This window comes from Brienomyrus brachyistius, chromosome 6 (assembly GCF_023856365.1).
Source record: "Brienomyrus brachyistius isolate T26 chromosome 6, BBRACH_0.4, whole genome shotgun sequence".
Classification (NCBI taxonomy): domain Eukaryota; kingdom Metazoa; phylum Chordata; class Actinopteri; order Osteoglossiformes; family Mormyridae; genus Brienomyrus; species Brienomyrus brachyistius.
The window spans coordinates 13,937,707-13,955,796 of record NC_064538.1 but is presented as its reverse complement, the minus strand read 5'-3'; the positions used below and the strand labels follow the sequence as shown (position 1 = coordinate 13,955,796).

Genomic DNA, 18,090 nt, shown 5'->3' with positions numbered 1-18,090 from the left:
CAGTCCCCGAGTTAAGAACGACCAACTTATGGACAACTTGTACAAACAGACTGCTGTAAAGCCTAATATATCTGGAACACACACACACACACACACACACACACACACACACACACACACGTATTATATTAAATTCAGGTTAAAAGCAATGGTATGTAATAACGAACACATGCTCGTTAGTGAGCTGGTGGGACAGTACAGTACTGTATGCAGTTACTTTTATTACTGTTTAATTACTATTATGTCCTGTATTATTATTGTTCCGACTTACCTACAAATTTGATGTGAAGACAGACTTGGGGATTGGATCTTGTTCATAACCTGGAGACTGCTTGTATTAATATTTCCTTATTAGCAGTCCTTACCTCTGGTAACTTACAGACTTTGATGTTTTGTACCGATTTTCTACTGGATGTTTGTTACTCGAACACTTAGGTTAAGTACCATGCTGAAGGGCGACAGCAGACCCACCCCTCCCCCCCCCCCATCCATCCCCATCCGCAGGGACAGAAGCCTGCAGAGCTTCATCACGGGTCTCACTCCCAGAGCAGTAACCTATCTACCGCCCTCCATGAGAAAGCTATGGAGGACAACCAACAAATCACAGAAAAACAGAGATACTCCTGGATACACAGCAACTGGGTCAAAATGAATCTTGTAACTTCCAGCTGTACCCAGAATCAGTCAGGGGGCAGTAAGAGCACACAGGTCAAAATTGGAGCTGCCTTCCCCAGTTAATGACCAGGAAGACGTAAAACCAGGCCATCAACCTGACAATAGACCATACAGTGGCATTTTTTATGAGGTTAAAGTAGGCTGACTTAGTATTGCATGCACTAAATGACCATCCTCCCATCTAAAATGTACAGCAGAAAACCTCAATTCTCAAAAAAGCCAACAACTTAAACCAAAACCGATTTTCACATCCACGAGTGACAGGCGGCTGCCATGCTTGAAGTCGCAAAAGTTGCCCTCGCATGTAACATAATCTGCCCTCACCTGCATCAGCAGGCAGCCAATCAGAGCAAACTCTCGGCAACAGTGTTAGGTAATAAACAACAATAGAAGCAACCACAGTAACAGCAATCAATACTCATTTTCTGTCATCTGCAACTGGCAGCAGGAACTGCTTACATCATGCACCCCCCTGCCTTCAGGACTCCTTAATACATCCCAGGAAGTTATATTGACAATCGATCACCCTGCTCACGGCATCAATAAATGAGCAATTAATCAAAAAGGAAGCAATTAAAGATGCCGTTCTTTAAATATTCTAATGCAGCTATATACCACTATAGGCATTTGTTTTATGAAATATCAGCAGAAGTATGTCGGGATATTAGATGCTAGCCCTCGACCTTGACGAAGTCCAGGAGCAGTGCAGGTCCAGCATGAGATGTGGCTTGTTTCCCGAAACCAACACCAAGCAAACCTCCACCGGACCTGCCAAAGTCCCTAATGTGGAACGGTAGGATCACGCCTGCGAACGCTGTTTGCAAACAGAGGTAGTTTGCAAGGACACTGTGCACATTTATTCAAATATGCTTTTAATAAACATCTTAACAACTGTGTAAATATGTGTATGTAATACACAGTGTTTTATACACATTGAGTACAATCCTTTGTAATAATTTACATAGTGTGATTATAAGCACAACTGTTGTAGGTGTAATTTTAAAGGGCCGTAAACACAATTTCTTCTACTCTTTGACATAATGGAAAAGTGGAGCAAATGAACTTGACAGGTCAAGCAAAATACACAACTTGCATATCTTAAGAAAGGAAAATATGTACCCAGTGAAAACAAGCCAATGCGGCAGATATACAGTATCAGCGAAGACCTCGTTCTAAATAAAAAGCTGATTCAGACAACCTCATAATTGGGGTGAAGGGGATGCGAGCGTCCCTCCCCCCTGTAAAGTCCCCCGTTAATCGTTCAAGCTCAGCCAACGGGAAACCGCATGTGGCAGGAGGACAGCAACTTGCTGGGCTGGCTGAACTATTTCGGGTCCACTATCCTCCCACGCCTCACAGCAGAGTCCCCCAATCCTCCCCCCATGAATACTTTAGTGACAGATTCAACTAAAATGCAACTGATATATAATTGAAGAGGCAGAAGCCTCTCGCTGGTTTTGCTGGGGGCAGAAAGCAGCCCTGTGGAACAGAGCAAAAGTAATCAAGCACAAGACGTCTACCAGAAAAACCGGCAGCTTAAGCCGATTCAAATACAGCTGACATTCTACTAATCTTCTAGGTTTTTAATTCATATTTACTTGTCTAAGGAAAGTTTACCTAATAGGAGTCATGTCATTCCAATAAGTAACAAAATTGTACTTTCAAATTTGGTTTTGATTTAATGGCTACAAGCTTAACCTCCTGGTTTACTGAAGACACCTGGACACGTGCAGATTCATGCTCTGTGTCCCTTTGCTTTCCTTTTGGGTTGTGATGAAGAAGCGAAGTCCACTCTTGGGGTGCTGAAACTGTGAGACCCCCATGTGAGCCGACACAGTGCTGATGTTCCCGTGGTCATTCATTACCATGCATACACACACACACACACACATTCATATATACATGAACAGTGTGACAGGTGCCATTCAAATACTGCGTCCGCTCCGTGTGGATGGAGTTTGCATGTTCTTCACGTATGTTACATGGGTCTCCTCTGGATACTGCAGTTTCCTACTGAAGTCCAAATACAGCAAGACTAACTGACTGTGCTAAGCTGCCTACTGTGTGTGTAGGTGCTGTTTGATGGAATAGCATCCTATGCTGCGTGAGCTCAGGGCCATCAGCCCAGTGCTGCCTGGGAGAGCTTGCAGCCCCCAGCACCCTACAGTGATGAACAGGGGTGTCGGCATTGAGATCAGAAAAATACTGATGCTTATCACACTGCATTTATCAAAGGGTGACTTTTTCCTAAACACAAACTCCTGGTTCTCAAAAATACAGCCTCTTTGAGGTGCTATGAACATTAATTGATGATGATAAAATATTTTAATACTTATGAAAACTGTCAAAAGTTAGACTGACTGTTGGACAATTTCATCCATAAAAAAGACTGGTCTCCAGGAATAAGCAATTATAACATTAACCTTTAACGGTAGCTTGGCATTCTTAAAGGGTAACAGGGTCACTACAGCTCTCTACGTGCATCTAAACGGAGCTATTTATGGCAGCCGAGACCAAGGTAATGACTGCGCTATGCCATAAATACTTCTGGCTAGACTGTCAGACAATAAGATGTCAGTGTACTTACTGTCAATTTACTTAATTATATTATCCATTGTTTCCAAAGGTATTATATCTTGTAGCAAACCTCAGATACTGTGATTAATGACAAAGGAGTAATTGATGTCTAGTATATATTCATCACTTGAATTGGTTACTTTGTTAGAGCCATCAGTGTGTAATGTGAAATTGATCACTATAAGCAGATGATCATTACAACCGATTTTTTCCTTTTTCTTTATGTCTCAGGCAGATTACCATGTAACTGACATTTGTCTATAAATAACTTGAATATAAGGTAATAAAATGACAGTGTTGCTATTTACTGAACTTTATCGAGTGCTTCAAAGGCTTTTCAAATTACGGTACTGTACAAATTAAATTACTGAACTGTGGATAATTCAAATGAATAATAAATACAGTGCAATGTAAAATATAGCTTATTGTAGTTTAGCTGCTGCATCTCATTGGCTTGTTTTTGACAGGTTATCATAAGCTTTGATGGTTCTATATTTATCATTGTTTTCTCTGCATGCAGCATTAACCTCAGGTAACTAACCAGAAGCAGACAGGTTACCGCAAGGCAAAGTACGAAGATCAAAATAAAACAAAACAATAACAATAAAAAAACAAGAATTACCATAGTTTTAATTTCTTCCAAATGTTTTCATTGTAAATGGCCCAAAATATAGCACTACTTTATTACTATAAGCAAATTATTTAAACAGTATTTGTACAGGAATGATTCTGTCTCAAGCTCAAATGATCCATATAAGCAGTTGATCACTATAACCATGACCATATGAGCAGTTTCCACTGTATGTGAATGTCAGGTGGCTTCAACATTCAGTTAATGCTTCATCTAGGACCTCCAGAGTTAGACTCCAAAATCCAACTTGTACTTGTGTATACAGACACAATGCAATGTTGTAATGTTGCATGTACAGGCTGCCTCTCTTGATCTGATTGGTTTAAGGCATCACTAATGAATTGCCTGCACATATGACCTATCTATGAATATAAGATACACATACTTCTGGCATTATCCCCTCATTTAATAAAACTGATTATACATAAATAGGTCTTTAGTGGGCTGAAGCATTCTTCAGCAAGGCATACCGTAAACCCAGTGCACTGAGAAAAAAAGTACAAGTTTGTTCCTTCGAGGGTGCAATTACTTGTCACTGGGGCTGTACCCTCAGTGGCCTGCAAATTGTACAATTAGTTGTAGATAAATGTACCATTTAAGTTACAGAAAAATTAACATTTTTGTACCATTGGGGGGTACATTAATATGGTTTGTACCTTGGAGTGCAAAACTATACCAGGGATGTACGCTTCTGTTCTGATGGTGTGAGATTACATTGCAGTATTCATATATATGATCATGTATATACAGACATACACATGCATGTCAAACAAGAGTCACCAGTTAACCTGCTACTTCAGTTGTGAGAACTGTGAATACAGAGTAATCTCTATTCAGCTAAACTGTCTGTCACTTTTTTTGTGGAAATGAATGAATGACTCCTAATGCACAATCACATCTTATAATCTCACAAAAGCCTTTGCCAATATATTATGCAGTGCATCCACCATACCAAATAAATTAAATCAATGTCAGATTTGATGAGATCTGTTCTCTAAATGTGTAAAAAGCTGCAATCATGGCTCGAGTGGATAGACAAACAAAAACCATTAGCATACAAGAAAATGTATCCAGCACGATGCTTATCTGTCTTATTTGAAATTCTGCTAACATTATATAGCTGTCAAACATTTGTCATACATTTTATAGATTTTTTGTGTCGTTTTTTTCTTTTAAGTTGAGTGTTCATTGGATTGCAGTGACTGTGAGATGAGTGACTGAGGCGAACATGAGGAGTAGTTATTGGATTGCAGGAATTTTAAATACTCTGATAACAGAGAGACAGACAGACAGACAGTTTTTTTAAGCATTCATATAATTATTCTGTTACCCTAATTATTTTGAACCTTAGCCAAAGTCCATAAAAACCCTAAGGACTTAATAATTGCCCTGGAGTTTCATGGAGAGATTGAATTTGATTCTACCTTTTGAATGTGCATATAAATATCCATCCATCTCGTCAGGGTCATGTGGAGCCAATCCCAGGCAGTATAGGGAACAAGGCCGGTGTACACCCTGGATGGGATGACACTCTAACAGAGGGCAGATACAGAACCAGGCTGATTAGCCTCAGTGTATGTCTCTGGACTGAGGAAACCTGGAACACGGAGGGAGAACGTAGAACACAGGGGGAACATGCAAACAGCAGCAAGATTCAAACCCTAAGCCTCGCAACGGGAGGCGGCAGCACTATGCAGTGAACCCTGCTGATACACGTAAAGGAAGGTCTCATGTACACTAATAATGACTCCTAGGAAAAACTAAAACCAAAATAAGCTGAATTCCAAAGAAATAGGACAGGTTCATTCAGCTAAAACTACTTAGCACTGTATTATAAAATACTGCTAATCACACGAAACAGAATACATACTAAGGTCTAAAACCAAAACAAAATTGATGCTAGCATACATCACACACTTTTCCTATTATTCGTAGAATAAATGAATCATTGATGAGTATTGCTTATTATGGATATCATATTGAACCAACTTAATATAAATAAATCAAACTTTAAAGAAATTGAACACTGATGAATAGTTTCTATATTACTAAGAGTTTTTTTTGCACAAATAGCACCAGTAATTTGAAGATCAGCTCTCCTTGGCAATTAGGCCACAACAACGTAAATTAGCTCATGACCCCTCTGCAAGCCCTCTACAGTAACGTCTACTGTCATCAGGGTGCCTGCCTGTGTGTGGGTGGAATCGAGCGAATAGCAATCTCCCACATGCATGGTACACACTTCATGAATAGCACACAGTATACTGGAGTGTAGTAGACTTTTACTGCACCAAGGGCAAACTGGTAAGAACTTGCACTGCAAAATACAATACAAATTGGACAATATATTAATACGATGACAGTCAATAAGTAATGAGAGTATGATTTTTATCTTTGGCCATATTTAGCCATAGAAGACCCCCTGAAAGCAAATGGCAAGGGGTACTCACCAACACACAGTGTGATGCTACACATAATTAAGCTGGTCGTCCCATTGCTGAGTGGGAAGGAGGTGTGGACCCAGGTCAGCTACCAGCAACTCATAGGGCGACATACGTAGCTGCCTGGGGCACCATCTTCTAACTTCTGACTTTGCAAACTGCCACCAACACCCCTACGCCCACACCCCGGCACAAGGACTGTGCTGCATACAGTGCCCCATTCAAAACAAAGTGAAACTGGGCACTGAAATTTACTGGGGGGGGGGGGGGGGGGGGGGGCAGTGATGCTCACCTAGGGCTCTCTACATGGCCCCTTTGTCTGGCACGGACCGGTAGAGTGTGCCGTTATCCGTAGCTATCGAGACGTCCTGACCGGCATCCGCTGACAAATGGCTGGGAACCGGTATAGTCATCAGAATTGTTCACATTTATCACTTTCCAGCTGGTAATAGAATACAAGCCTAGGAATCATAGGCGGTGAGCAGCCCTCTGTCGGCTTATTGTGGAGGCATATGCATTTTAGTGGCAGTGAATAACAGGACGAGACTTCGCCGGAGCTATTCATTCTGCCATATCACCATCGGTTCGTGGCATTTTGTTACTGTTAGCTCCACTGCACCAAAATGCTCAAGAAGCCAGAATCGGAACAGATGTGCTTCGAACATACATACACGTAGGAAGCAAATTAACTCTAATGGACTTAGTTGCACGAGGACGCATGATGAGAACAACCCTTAAGTATGACCTAGGTGTCACAGACTGGCACCTCCCTCACTGCCTTGTGTCCCTCAAAGCAACATCAAAGCCAAAGGAATACATAATAATGGCTCTTCCTTACTGTAAGCCCTGGCAACAGACTTTCCTTTTAACAAAGACAGGCTGCATTGGCTTGGCAAACTCTAACATACAGCTCACACTATTGGCTCTTACTTAATCCATTTTTGAGACTTGACCATGCCACCTTATGATCCGGCCAATTGCATGATGCAGTCAACTACAGCTGAACTGATACATACAGACCTCCCAATAATGGCTGAGAATATGAAATTGTATCCATGTGTTCAATGTAACCTAAAGTTACTTATATGCAATGCAGTCTGTCACATAATATTTCATATGGGAAAAAATAAGGACAATCATAACTATTTATAGGCAATTCTCTATTGCAGTGCTCTGTACCAAAGCCCAGTCATGTAAGACTGGAAAAACATCCAGATTAGGTCACTTAGGTCAATTCTATAGGCTACCTTTAGTTAACAATATTAGAATGTACAACTTCAAACAGGTCAGCATTGGTTGCATATAGTTCTATATATATATATGCATATAATGTGTATTTTCGTGATGATGACGACAGTGGTGATGATACCGATGTGCAAATCTGTCAAAACTTAAACGCCAATTGATTCATTAACCTAACTCTGAATTTGCAGTAAAGTAAATCAGATAGTGACATTTCATAATCCTGTTCAAAGTCCTCTTTGAACAAATCAATATTAACAGTTTTTTCAGTACAGCTAAATTTTAATATTCAGTCATCATGTTGACAATAATGCATGCTCACTGTGAATGGAAAATCTTAACAAGGAGTTAATTGTTAATACTGCACTGGTATAATCAGAGATGGGTTTCTTTCCACTCAAAAAGTCATACTGGGGCTTCTTGTACCTCCTAGTGCAGTGACTCTTTGTGGCCAACAGGGGATCAAATCTCAGGGGGCCCACGGAAATGCTGGGTTTGAATGGTGGTAACGCTCGCTGGGTATAATCAAGGAGTTTCTCAAGGAATTTGTTTCACTACTGTTACAAGGGTCAATTTCACAGGTCTCACTCCTACCACCTAGTGTTGTACTGGCAGAATTACAGAGCGGTGCATATTGAAATCCCTTCAGAAGAGGATAATATTAAACTATCTTGGTTTACATGCACGTTTAAAAATATTATTGTGTTCTTGGAGAACAGTTTAAAAATAACATACTAAAATAATAAAATAATTTAGTTTCCCCCTGCTTAAGTAACGCCTTTTATGCTGTGGAATTAGCTCACATAAACATGTGAAGCAGTGGTGTCCTGGAAGAGCATAGCTTCATATATTACTAGGAAACTCATTTTACTACATATGCTCTGTAACAGTATGGAATTTGATTTGGGGGATTTATTAATGATTAAACTAAGTGATTGCGTGTGTGCATATCACCGCCATATATATGCATATTGTACAATAAGCAGCAATGGCAAACAGTTTTCTCCTACCCTATCTTGCTCAGCAGGAGACACACAGGTGAGAGCAAGCTTAGGTCAGAGCACAGAGTCAGCCGGCATGCAGCACCCCTACCAGCCCTGGGCTTCAAACCCGCTATCTTCCGATCAAAGGCACAGAGTCCTCATTGCCGAGTCGTACCCCAACCCCCAAAGTGTCTGTTTTTCTTTTCATTTACAGATGTTGTTACACTTCCTGTTTAATAGGGTTTGCAGTTATGTTAATTAACTATCACAAGCATCAAAACACACGCACATGTGTAAAATATTCATGCTCCGAAATGTGCATTCCAACATTGTTTCAATATATATTTTATGGAATTATTTTAACATAGCAGCCAAGCTACAAAAAGGAAAAATGAGCATATTTGTCATATAAATTCCATGCAGCGGTGTTCTGTGATGTTCTCCTGTATGTGAGGTTCCATGCAGCAGTGTTCTGTGACGTTCTGTATGTGAGGTTCCATACAGCGGTGTTCTGTGACGTTCTGTATGTGAGGTTCCATGCAGCGGTGTTCTGTGATGTTCTCCTGTATGTGAGGTTCCATGCAGCGGTGTTCTGTGATGTTCTCCTGTATGTGAGGTTCCATGCAGCGGTGTTCTGTGACGTTCTCCTGTATGTGAGGTTCCATGCAGCGGTGTTCTGTGATGTTCTCCTGTATGTGAAGTTCCATGCAGCGGTGTTCTGTGATGTTCTCCTGTATGTGAAGTTCCATGCAGCGGTGTTCTGTGATGTTCTCCTGTATGTGAAGTTCCATGCAGCGGTGTTCTGTGATGTTCTCCTGTATGTGAAGTTCCATGCAGCGGTGTTCTGTGATGTTCTCCTGTATGTGAAGTTCCATGCAGTAGTTTTTTGTGACGTATTCTCCTCTGGGTGAAGTTCCATGTGTTGGTGTCATGATGTATTTTTCCAGATGTTACAGGTATGCATTATTCTATTATTTTAGGTCCGTCTGTACACTTTCATTTCCAAGTTTAAGCAATTTCCTCAAAGGTTTCCACATATTTTCAGAGGGTTTCAGCCGTCACAACTAACAACTGGAATCCCCATTTTTTATTTTTTTTTTTCCTCTCATGGAGAAAGTAGAAATGGTGAGGAGTCAAATGGCCCGGAACGAAAGCGTGGACAAATCAATTTGCCACAACAGCCAAGAGGTGAAGAAGGGGCACTGGCTCCACCAGGCTCCTCTCCGCGCCCCAGGCCAAGTTTATAACAATCATGAAGGCAAAGTACAGCTGAATTCATTTTCCTCCATCTACATTTCATTTACCCATGCCCCCAAATCCCCCCCCCCCTCAGCAGAAGCAGCAGCTGCACACTCTTGTGGTTTGATCATCCCTGCACACTGAACATTACTACCTTTCAGGATTTTGTCATCAGTGATTGACTTCCTTTTAGCCTGCTGATGATTTTGGCTTTGATTCACAATTAAATTACATGTCCTGATAAACAGCAAAGGGGTTAATATAAAGCTATTTCATTCTACCGTTAAACTTATTAATTAAAAATGTCTATTCATCATAAACGTGGTGACAGTAGGCAACAGCTAATCAAGAAAAATATGACTAAATCTTCATCTTTTGTAATCCAGGAGTCAATAATGGCCAGACTGATGAAGTCATATATTGCAGGTATTAATAACCAGGTCTAACTCCACTGAAATAAACAAACAGAAATAAACCAATGATACGATAATATGAAGATTCCTCTTGAGCAAACTTAAAACGAAGGAATTTACAAAAATCTCAAATACCACATTAATGTTTTTTTTTTTTTTTTTTTTTAAATGCTGTTTCTCACAAGAAAAAATACAATTTTAATTTTTTACTCAGATCTTTTTTTGTCAATAAAATTAAAAATGGAGGATGACACAATATGGCGAACAATAGGTACACTTAGTATTTTCTTCAAAATACATTATACATTTTTGCATAATTTCCATCTGAAAAATTATGCGTTACTACACTCGCTTTTATACAACTGAAAATCAAACAAAAAAAATGCATCTGTTCACCATCGTACTCATTTGTTAATTTTGTGCCATTTTAATGCTTACTTGAATTTCATATATTTAATATCAGAAAACTGAAAAGGCATCAATAAAACTTCCGATTCTTACACTGTACATGCAGCAGGAATTTATTATCCACTATTTAATTGTGAAACAAAGCTATTAATGGTCATATTTTTATAAATATTTTATATGACAATTTCCAACAGTAAAAAGCTGGTTTTGAGAATTACTTTACACCAGCAAATTTTCAGTATTTGTAGCTTCCCTTGGGAATAGAGTTATAGATAATGAGGTGTGTGGAAATGGGGGTGGCTGCCCAGCACAGAAAACAGCATAAGCCTGTCTTGTCAAACCCGATGGCAAGAAGCTGACCACACCGCTCACTCACACCTCAGCGCAGTGGTCAATCAAGCGCAGGCACTCCACTTCGCCTTGTGAAACGCTTAAGGGAAGATGCCGACACATTTCAGCTGAAGGGGGATCCTGGGGGGTCGTGTTTTTACACTTTTTATGGCGGCTGGAGAGTGGGGGGGGCGGCTGATGAGCCCGTTTGCCAAACATGAAGCCCAGTGGAGTGGATGCTCTCAGTCAAACGGCCTTCAATATCCTCATCGCGTGAATTTTTAGGGTCTTTAGGATACATTTCAGGAGTAACAATCATCAAGACACCACTGCAACATCAGCACTGGGTTTCCGCTTGTGGAATTACAGGCTACATTAACACTCAGCTATTCATGTAAGTTACTCATTACAGAGCTTTCTGTTTGGCCTGAACCAATTTAAAGTAATAGGCAAGGGACGCGCATTTCATGTTATACATACAATAAAATACATAAAAAATATACAGCCACTGAAAAAATTAAAAGACCACCAGGTTCCTGTCAGGTTCAAAATGTCTAAGGCAGAAAATACAGGAGAATAAGGAGAAGCAGGAGACACTGGGTATGGTAAAGGGCGAAAGTGGCTTAGCTGAGATGACCGTTAACTTATCCTACAGTTTCTCTTAAATTGTAGGAAGACATCAAGTGACCGTGAAAAGGAACGGGGAACATTAAATGCAGGTGTGAAGTACACTGCTAGGACAGTCAATATCGGGCTCCTAGAAGGACTGATGTCCCATACGGCAAGGAAGAAGGCCTTCATTAAGGAGAAACAGAGAAGAGAACCAGGCTGCAGTTTGCAATATATATATATATATACTGAAGCACAGCCATAAACTAAGAAATGAGTGAAACAAAAAATTGTGCTGTGGTCTCAGTTTAATACAGCAGCGGAAAAAAATTAAGTTGAGAGCGTCTCAAAATATACAGAAACAATCCATCTCCAACTCCTGGTGTTCACTAGTGATCAATGATACATGAAATTAATGTCCATGAGAGATTAACAATATCATACAAACGTACAGGACACCTCCACCACTGTCTCCACATATTTAGGCTGTTTCCTGTCACATGTCTGGTCATTTCAGCCTTCCTGGGACTTGGACGTCTGTCAACCCATCTGCAGTGTAAATATCGGCCCGGGTTTGCGCTTTAACACATGGCTATTTGCATAAGGACTCAAAATGATGCTATATTGATCGAGGAACGCTTGAGGTTATCACACCACACTGTCAGAAGTTCGCCGATCCCCAGTTTACCATGTCTGTCTCTCGTTACTTAGGCTTTCGCTCGTTTTAACCTTGAAATGTGAGAATTTTCTAATACCTTGAGGAAATTGCAATATAAGTTTACAGAAAGGTGGGGGAGAACAGCTAGCCCTAATTCTCCTTAACGTTAAACACGATCACCTGGCAACACGTGCTACAAACACATGCCAAATGCCCTCATTTTGCACATCCCATAAACACACAGCACATTTCAAAATGACACTCGAGATTATAACCACGGAAAATTGCAGTATGTACACATCAGACACACTGCAACAATGTGCATTATATTTCAGTTTATTATTATTGTTATAATTATTATTAATAATAATAATCATTTTTATTTTCTCTATGACCCTGCACTGGATCAGTGGTCATGAAAGATAGAGAGCTCAGCATGATTATATACACATAAAACATAAATACACTTTGTGTGTGTGTATGTGGTGTGTATCATCTTCCAAAAACCAAAAATATAAATACCCAGCTCACCCCAATATAATTACTGAAAACATGCTAAGTCTGACAGAGTATAAGTTTATTCAAGAGAGGACAGCATCAGCATCAAAACTTTTTCTGGATAACAGATTTCCAACAAAACAGCGTCTGCGGGGGTCTCGTTCATCGGCGTCCAGGACATAGAAAAGCGAAGAGGCCGGCGCGCTTTAGTCGTATTATTATACGTCGGTGCGCAGGGCCCGAACCCACACAGTATTAACCGATATCTCGTCCACTAAATACATAAGAACAGACAATAAGAAAAAGGCCGTTTTTTTCGTGTAATAAATAGACAATTAAGTATGAATAATTAAATCACTGTATACTAAGAATATATCGCCATAAGGAGAAGGAGAAACGTAAAAACAAATCCTGGGGTAATCTGAGGATAACGTGCTACTAGTGGCTGTTTATTTGAAATATTATGTCGCCATTTTAAATATCTGTTGCAATGTCGCCAAGAGGTTTTGCTTATTCCCCATTCGCACTGGAGCGACGTGGTCATTGTTTTAGAAATATAATTATAACAAATCATCCGTGTTCACGTGAGTTTTCACGTTTGTCCTTCATTCTGAGCGCATGAACCATTGCTTAAAAAATGCTTCTGCATATTTAAAAGAAATTTGAACATAATTTTTTAGCAAATATTATTGAAAAAGAAATTTTACGCTGTCAAATAAAAAACATATAACTGATAAAAACCCACAACCTCACAATTATTATGACTTGACCTGTATACAACATGTTTTAGTCACGATAAAAAAAACAGAACTGTGTTATATTATATTTTGCGTTTGTATAGTGAAGGAAATTGATTTTAATTAATACCGAGGTAACTCGATTCAGATTATAGGTACAAGTAAAACAATGTAAAATATAAATACACACACGGGCCACGCAGTGCTGTGGATATGACTGCTCTATGAACCATGAAAAAGGTTTTTTTTTTTTTTTTTTTTTAAAAAAAAGGAATTGTCAGATAGATTCACCGCACGCCTGACGGGCACAAATCCCCTTTACACGTGGCGAGCACACGCCGTGTCGGGAACGCGGGACAAAGCGCGCTCGCTTATCCGTAACACACAGCCTGGCACGGAAGCCGACCGGAGCCCCTTTCGGCTCGACCTCGCAAACGGAGGACGCGGCGCAAATAAAAAAAAAGTTCCTACGAAACGTCAGCAGCCGCATTTTAGTGAAAATTAAGAAAATCAGTGGAACTGCCGCTGCAGTTCTTTTTTTAAATTCGTTTTCCATCCATCACATTTTATACTTAGGATGAGATAAGAGCCATTTTAAAACGCGGCCGGCGGAGGTATAATCCACTGATACATCCCAACGGTGTGAATTTAACTGTTCCGTGCACCAAACACGTTATGCATGAAAGTCCATTAAATGTATTTTTTTTACATGCACTATAAAACTGTCTTCCAGACCATATTACTGTATCTTATCTCCATATAAAAACACGCATTTTTGTATCTTTCCGACAAATATCGATGATTCTTTTACTTTACTACAATCTTATATTTTAATGATACTACGAGTTTATCGAAAATTTAAACAGGGTAATCTGTTTTTTTTTCTGGCGTCAGATTAGAAATTATAAACGACTATGTCCATCTGATTACTCCGCAGAGGACCTACTTAATGGTACTAATCTTTCCTGTCTGCTTGTCACAGATTTTCTTTCTTTTTCCTCATTTAAAAGCAAATCCAGCCACAAGGGGTGCATTATCACAGAACCCCCCCGGGACTGCAGTAGCCAATTAAGTCCATCTGCCAATCAAATGCGTACTGAAAATTAACTCTGACACTGCCATTTCGGAACCAGCACGGCCAGATTTTCTAACTACAACCCTGCACTCCAGCTGCCCCAGTGTATTACAAATTGAAATAAAAAATTAACTTGTTGTATGTGTGGCCCTTGTTACCCATAATACTTATCAGTTTGGAACACATTTTTTTGATTGCGTTGTGGTGTTTTCTTTACGTTGAGAGAACGGCAAAGTGCGCAGAGTCTTGTGGGTTTAAGCTTCTAGACCATAAGGGACGCATCCACTTCCTGATCAAGGTTTTTACAGTACATTTCCAGCCCCTTCATTTGAATTAAATAGCATGTCCCATTTTTCCTCCAAGTAGAGGTGGGCAGCCAGGGTAAGATGCAGCGGCAAGCTGAGGAGGGAAGATAACCACATTCATTCCCCTTATCTGGAATTATGTAATACATCCAGGCAGAGGGGGCACATGGCAGCAAACAGAGGGATTGTGGGACTGTCGTCATGATACACAACTGCACAACATTCCCTTTTCCAGCAGCTGTTCCGCACAAAAATGGCAGGGAAGGTTGCGCTGTGCCCCATCGCAGCGGAACACCTGCACCAGATTCCACTCCTGCAGCTGACCCTGCATTTGCAGTTTTGCATTTAGCTGACCACAATGGCAGCATATTATAAAAAGCATTATCATTATACAGCAAAAGCGGACGCTGTCCTCCTACAAATGGTGACACTGGGCCGATCTGGACTGAAAGGCAGAAATAAGAATCTCTTGCAATATTTTTTCGTAAACTGAGTTAGTCCTCCGCAACAACAATCTGTGAGGCCATCTAAGGAAACGAGTCTTAATGTATATTTATACAATATGGCTGTTTGCAGACCTCCTCTAGACAGCAGGGTGATTTGAAACTATTGGTGCAGGAAACTAGCTTATGACTGTTTTCAGTTTCCAAACCCCTGTCATACGAGGCACTGCGGTGATGAGCAGCTGGATGAAATTAAACTTCCCCTTCAATCAAATCCATAAGTGTAACGTAGAAGTGGTTCATTGCCCTTACCTTCTGCAGCAGTTGTGAACCTGAGTACTTGGCTGAAATGGATTTAATCTCTCCCCCAAAGGCAGAGGCCCACAACTTCACACTGTGAATAACAGTAAGACCAAAAAAAGAGAAGCATCAATATGCTTGCTGTCAAGGAATTCTGTTTACAGTAAGCATAGGACACAAATACGGAGGACGTCCGTCCTCACAGTATCACATTATGAAATGTAGAACTATTCACAAAAAAAAGTTAACTGGCATACAAGAGTATTTTTATCTTTAAAAATAAATGTGTACATTTGCTGATAGTAAATGAAGCACGTTTTTTGTAACATTGTGCTATTTAAATATTGTAACAGTACATGACATGCCCAGATTTTTAGGAAACTGTAGCTTATGATATGGTCATTTACCAAAAACGATTTACCGTATTTGGTGATTTAGAAATACATTGTAAAATGCTTTCATATATATTCGTAAAAGCAAAATAATGGTTTGGAAGTGCGGCATACCTAAAACGCATTTTACTCGTACTATAAGCTTGAGTTGTGGTACCTCTGATTATTGCAATTCGAGACAAAACAGTTGAATAACTGATCTAAGCGAACAACTGGCGTAACACAAACTTATTGCCTGTCTCTAAAGTTGTAACGCATAATATTCATCACTTACACAGATAACGGTATCCCTTGCTGGGACCCATCTACACCGACGACCGTCGTGCCAAGTGTTGTCCACAGCAAGAATAAAAAAGCACAACACCCATGCGAATAGGTGGTGTTCAAATAACGATGCATCTTTGAATATTTCCTTGAGACTAAAACGCGTTCGAGGATCAAAATCACAGTCCTTGTGTGCCGCTTACTGTAGTGCCTCCCGGTACTTAAAAATCCCCAGATACACCGTACCATTAATAACCATTAATGTCTGTTCATACTTATTATTATTCCCGTGGGTTCAGGCGCAATAAAGATGAGGAACCAGTTCGGTAGTTTATTATTTCGCCGCGTCTCCGGGTGGTTATTGTAACCGTCTCATGAGCAGTTATTCTGTATATTGTTCGTAGAGTAATGGTGCTTGTTAGGCGCACACAACTCCTGCAGTAAGTCCGATCAAATTATAGGGATGACCTAGTGTTCATCCGAATTGCCCTTTCACCGCTAGAAAACGGAGGGTGAGAGATCGCAAATTTGGATACGGCAAGGAGAGTAAACTCATTAAACCCGGCGACGAATCTTCTCTCTTTTTTGCTGATGTTGTTGCTGATGTTACGTATATTGTTCCAGATAGCGATACTTTTCTGGCCAGGTTTAGGACTGCCTTGGGTCCATTTTAGGGTACACTTATCGTATGCTCTTTTCTGCGTCCCAGCGAGATCAAGTCGTACAGCATAGCTGGTTCACTGAAGCAAGAATTACTGGAAAAGTGCTGACGAAAAGCCAGGAAGAAACAGAGGTTGGGTGGCAAAAAGGAAACAGATCGAGCTAACAAAAACGAAGACTCCGAATCCCTCTTTCCGAAAGCGTGCAATAGATGCACTTTGTTGGATGGATGTCAAGTGGGCAGTGGTTATGATGTAGCTTCCACACGGGCGAGCGCACACCCATCCGAGGTCTCCCGACTTCATTCAGCGCAGCGCCGCATGACAGATTAGGTTACACTGCCGGTGTAACCCGCGGAATGAAGTCACTTTTCACCCACAGAAAACAGGAACCATGCGCTGCTGGCGTAGCCAAACTCAGAAGTCCTTTCCCCGAAAAAAAACGATCCGCTTGTTTCGTCTTCAAAAGCGAAGGTTTATTAATCAGTGTCGAGTTTACGTGCATCTCTCCAGCGACACGCAACTGTGCGCCGTACTGAAAAAAATGCCTACCCTTAACGCCCCCTTTTTCGGCTGTATCATCCACCGATGTATGCTATTTTTATTTTTCAACTGAACTTGCTTAAAGGCTCTTTGAATTGAAGGAAATGCAGAATAAGTAAATCAATGCGAACTAAGTGGCTCAAGCACCTAAATAAATTATTAATTGTATGCTCTTGCAGGAATGCTCTGATAAAGTAATGAATGAAAGCGACCATAAGCTAACCGGCTCAGCGCCGGAAATCCATCGCAGAAGGATCTCACGGATGGGGTAGGTGTTTCCACAGACCCCATTTGATATGCACATTTTAAATCTTGTTTATTTAATTTGGAAAGTTTTATTTATGCTCTACTCAGTAATGTCATTTTGTGTTGCACACAATGAGATGGCTATCCGCTAACTTTATTGAAATAATTAGTATAATTACGAAAGCAAACTAATCAAATACTGTATGTAGGCTATGTAGTCATTGTCTAAATATTTTGAATCCTAATAATTACAGGATTTGGGAAAATTAAACCGTAACCAAGAACTGTCACCAAACACTGTCACGTGAGGGGGTTAAATTAATTGCTAAAATGAAACGTCACTTTACGTACTTAAACGCAACATCCATCCATCCATCCATTTTCCAAACCGCTTATCCTATTGGGTCGCGGGGGGTCCGGAG

General features: G+C 40.4%; 1 protein-coding gene across 1 annotated transcript in view; it reads right to left on the bottom strand.

The window, feature by feature from the left end:
- cacna2d3a (calcium channel, voltage-dependent, alpha 2/delta subunit 3a) overlaps window positions 1–17,278 on the bottom strand; it is a 154,507-nt gene extending 137,229 nt beyond the window's left edge. Inside the window, exons 1-2 of the mRNA XM_049017799.1 lie at window positions 16,231–17,278; window positions 15,577–15,658 (exon numbers count right to left, since the gene is read on the bottom strand). Of these exons, the coding sequence (XP_048873756.1) occupies window positions 15,577–15,658; window positions 16,231–16,469 (321 nt within the window). The 5' untranslated portion in view covers window positions 16,470–17,278. The remainder of the gene's footprint in view (window positions 1–15,576; window positions 15,659–16,230) is intronic.
- Between the last annotated feature and the right edge of the window lie 812 nt (window positions 17,279–18,090).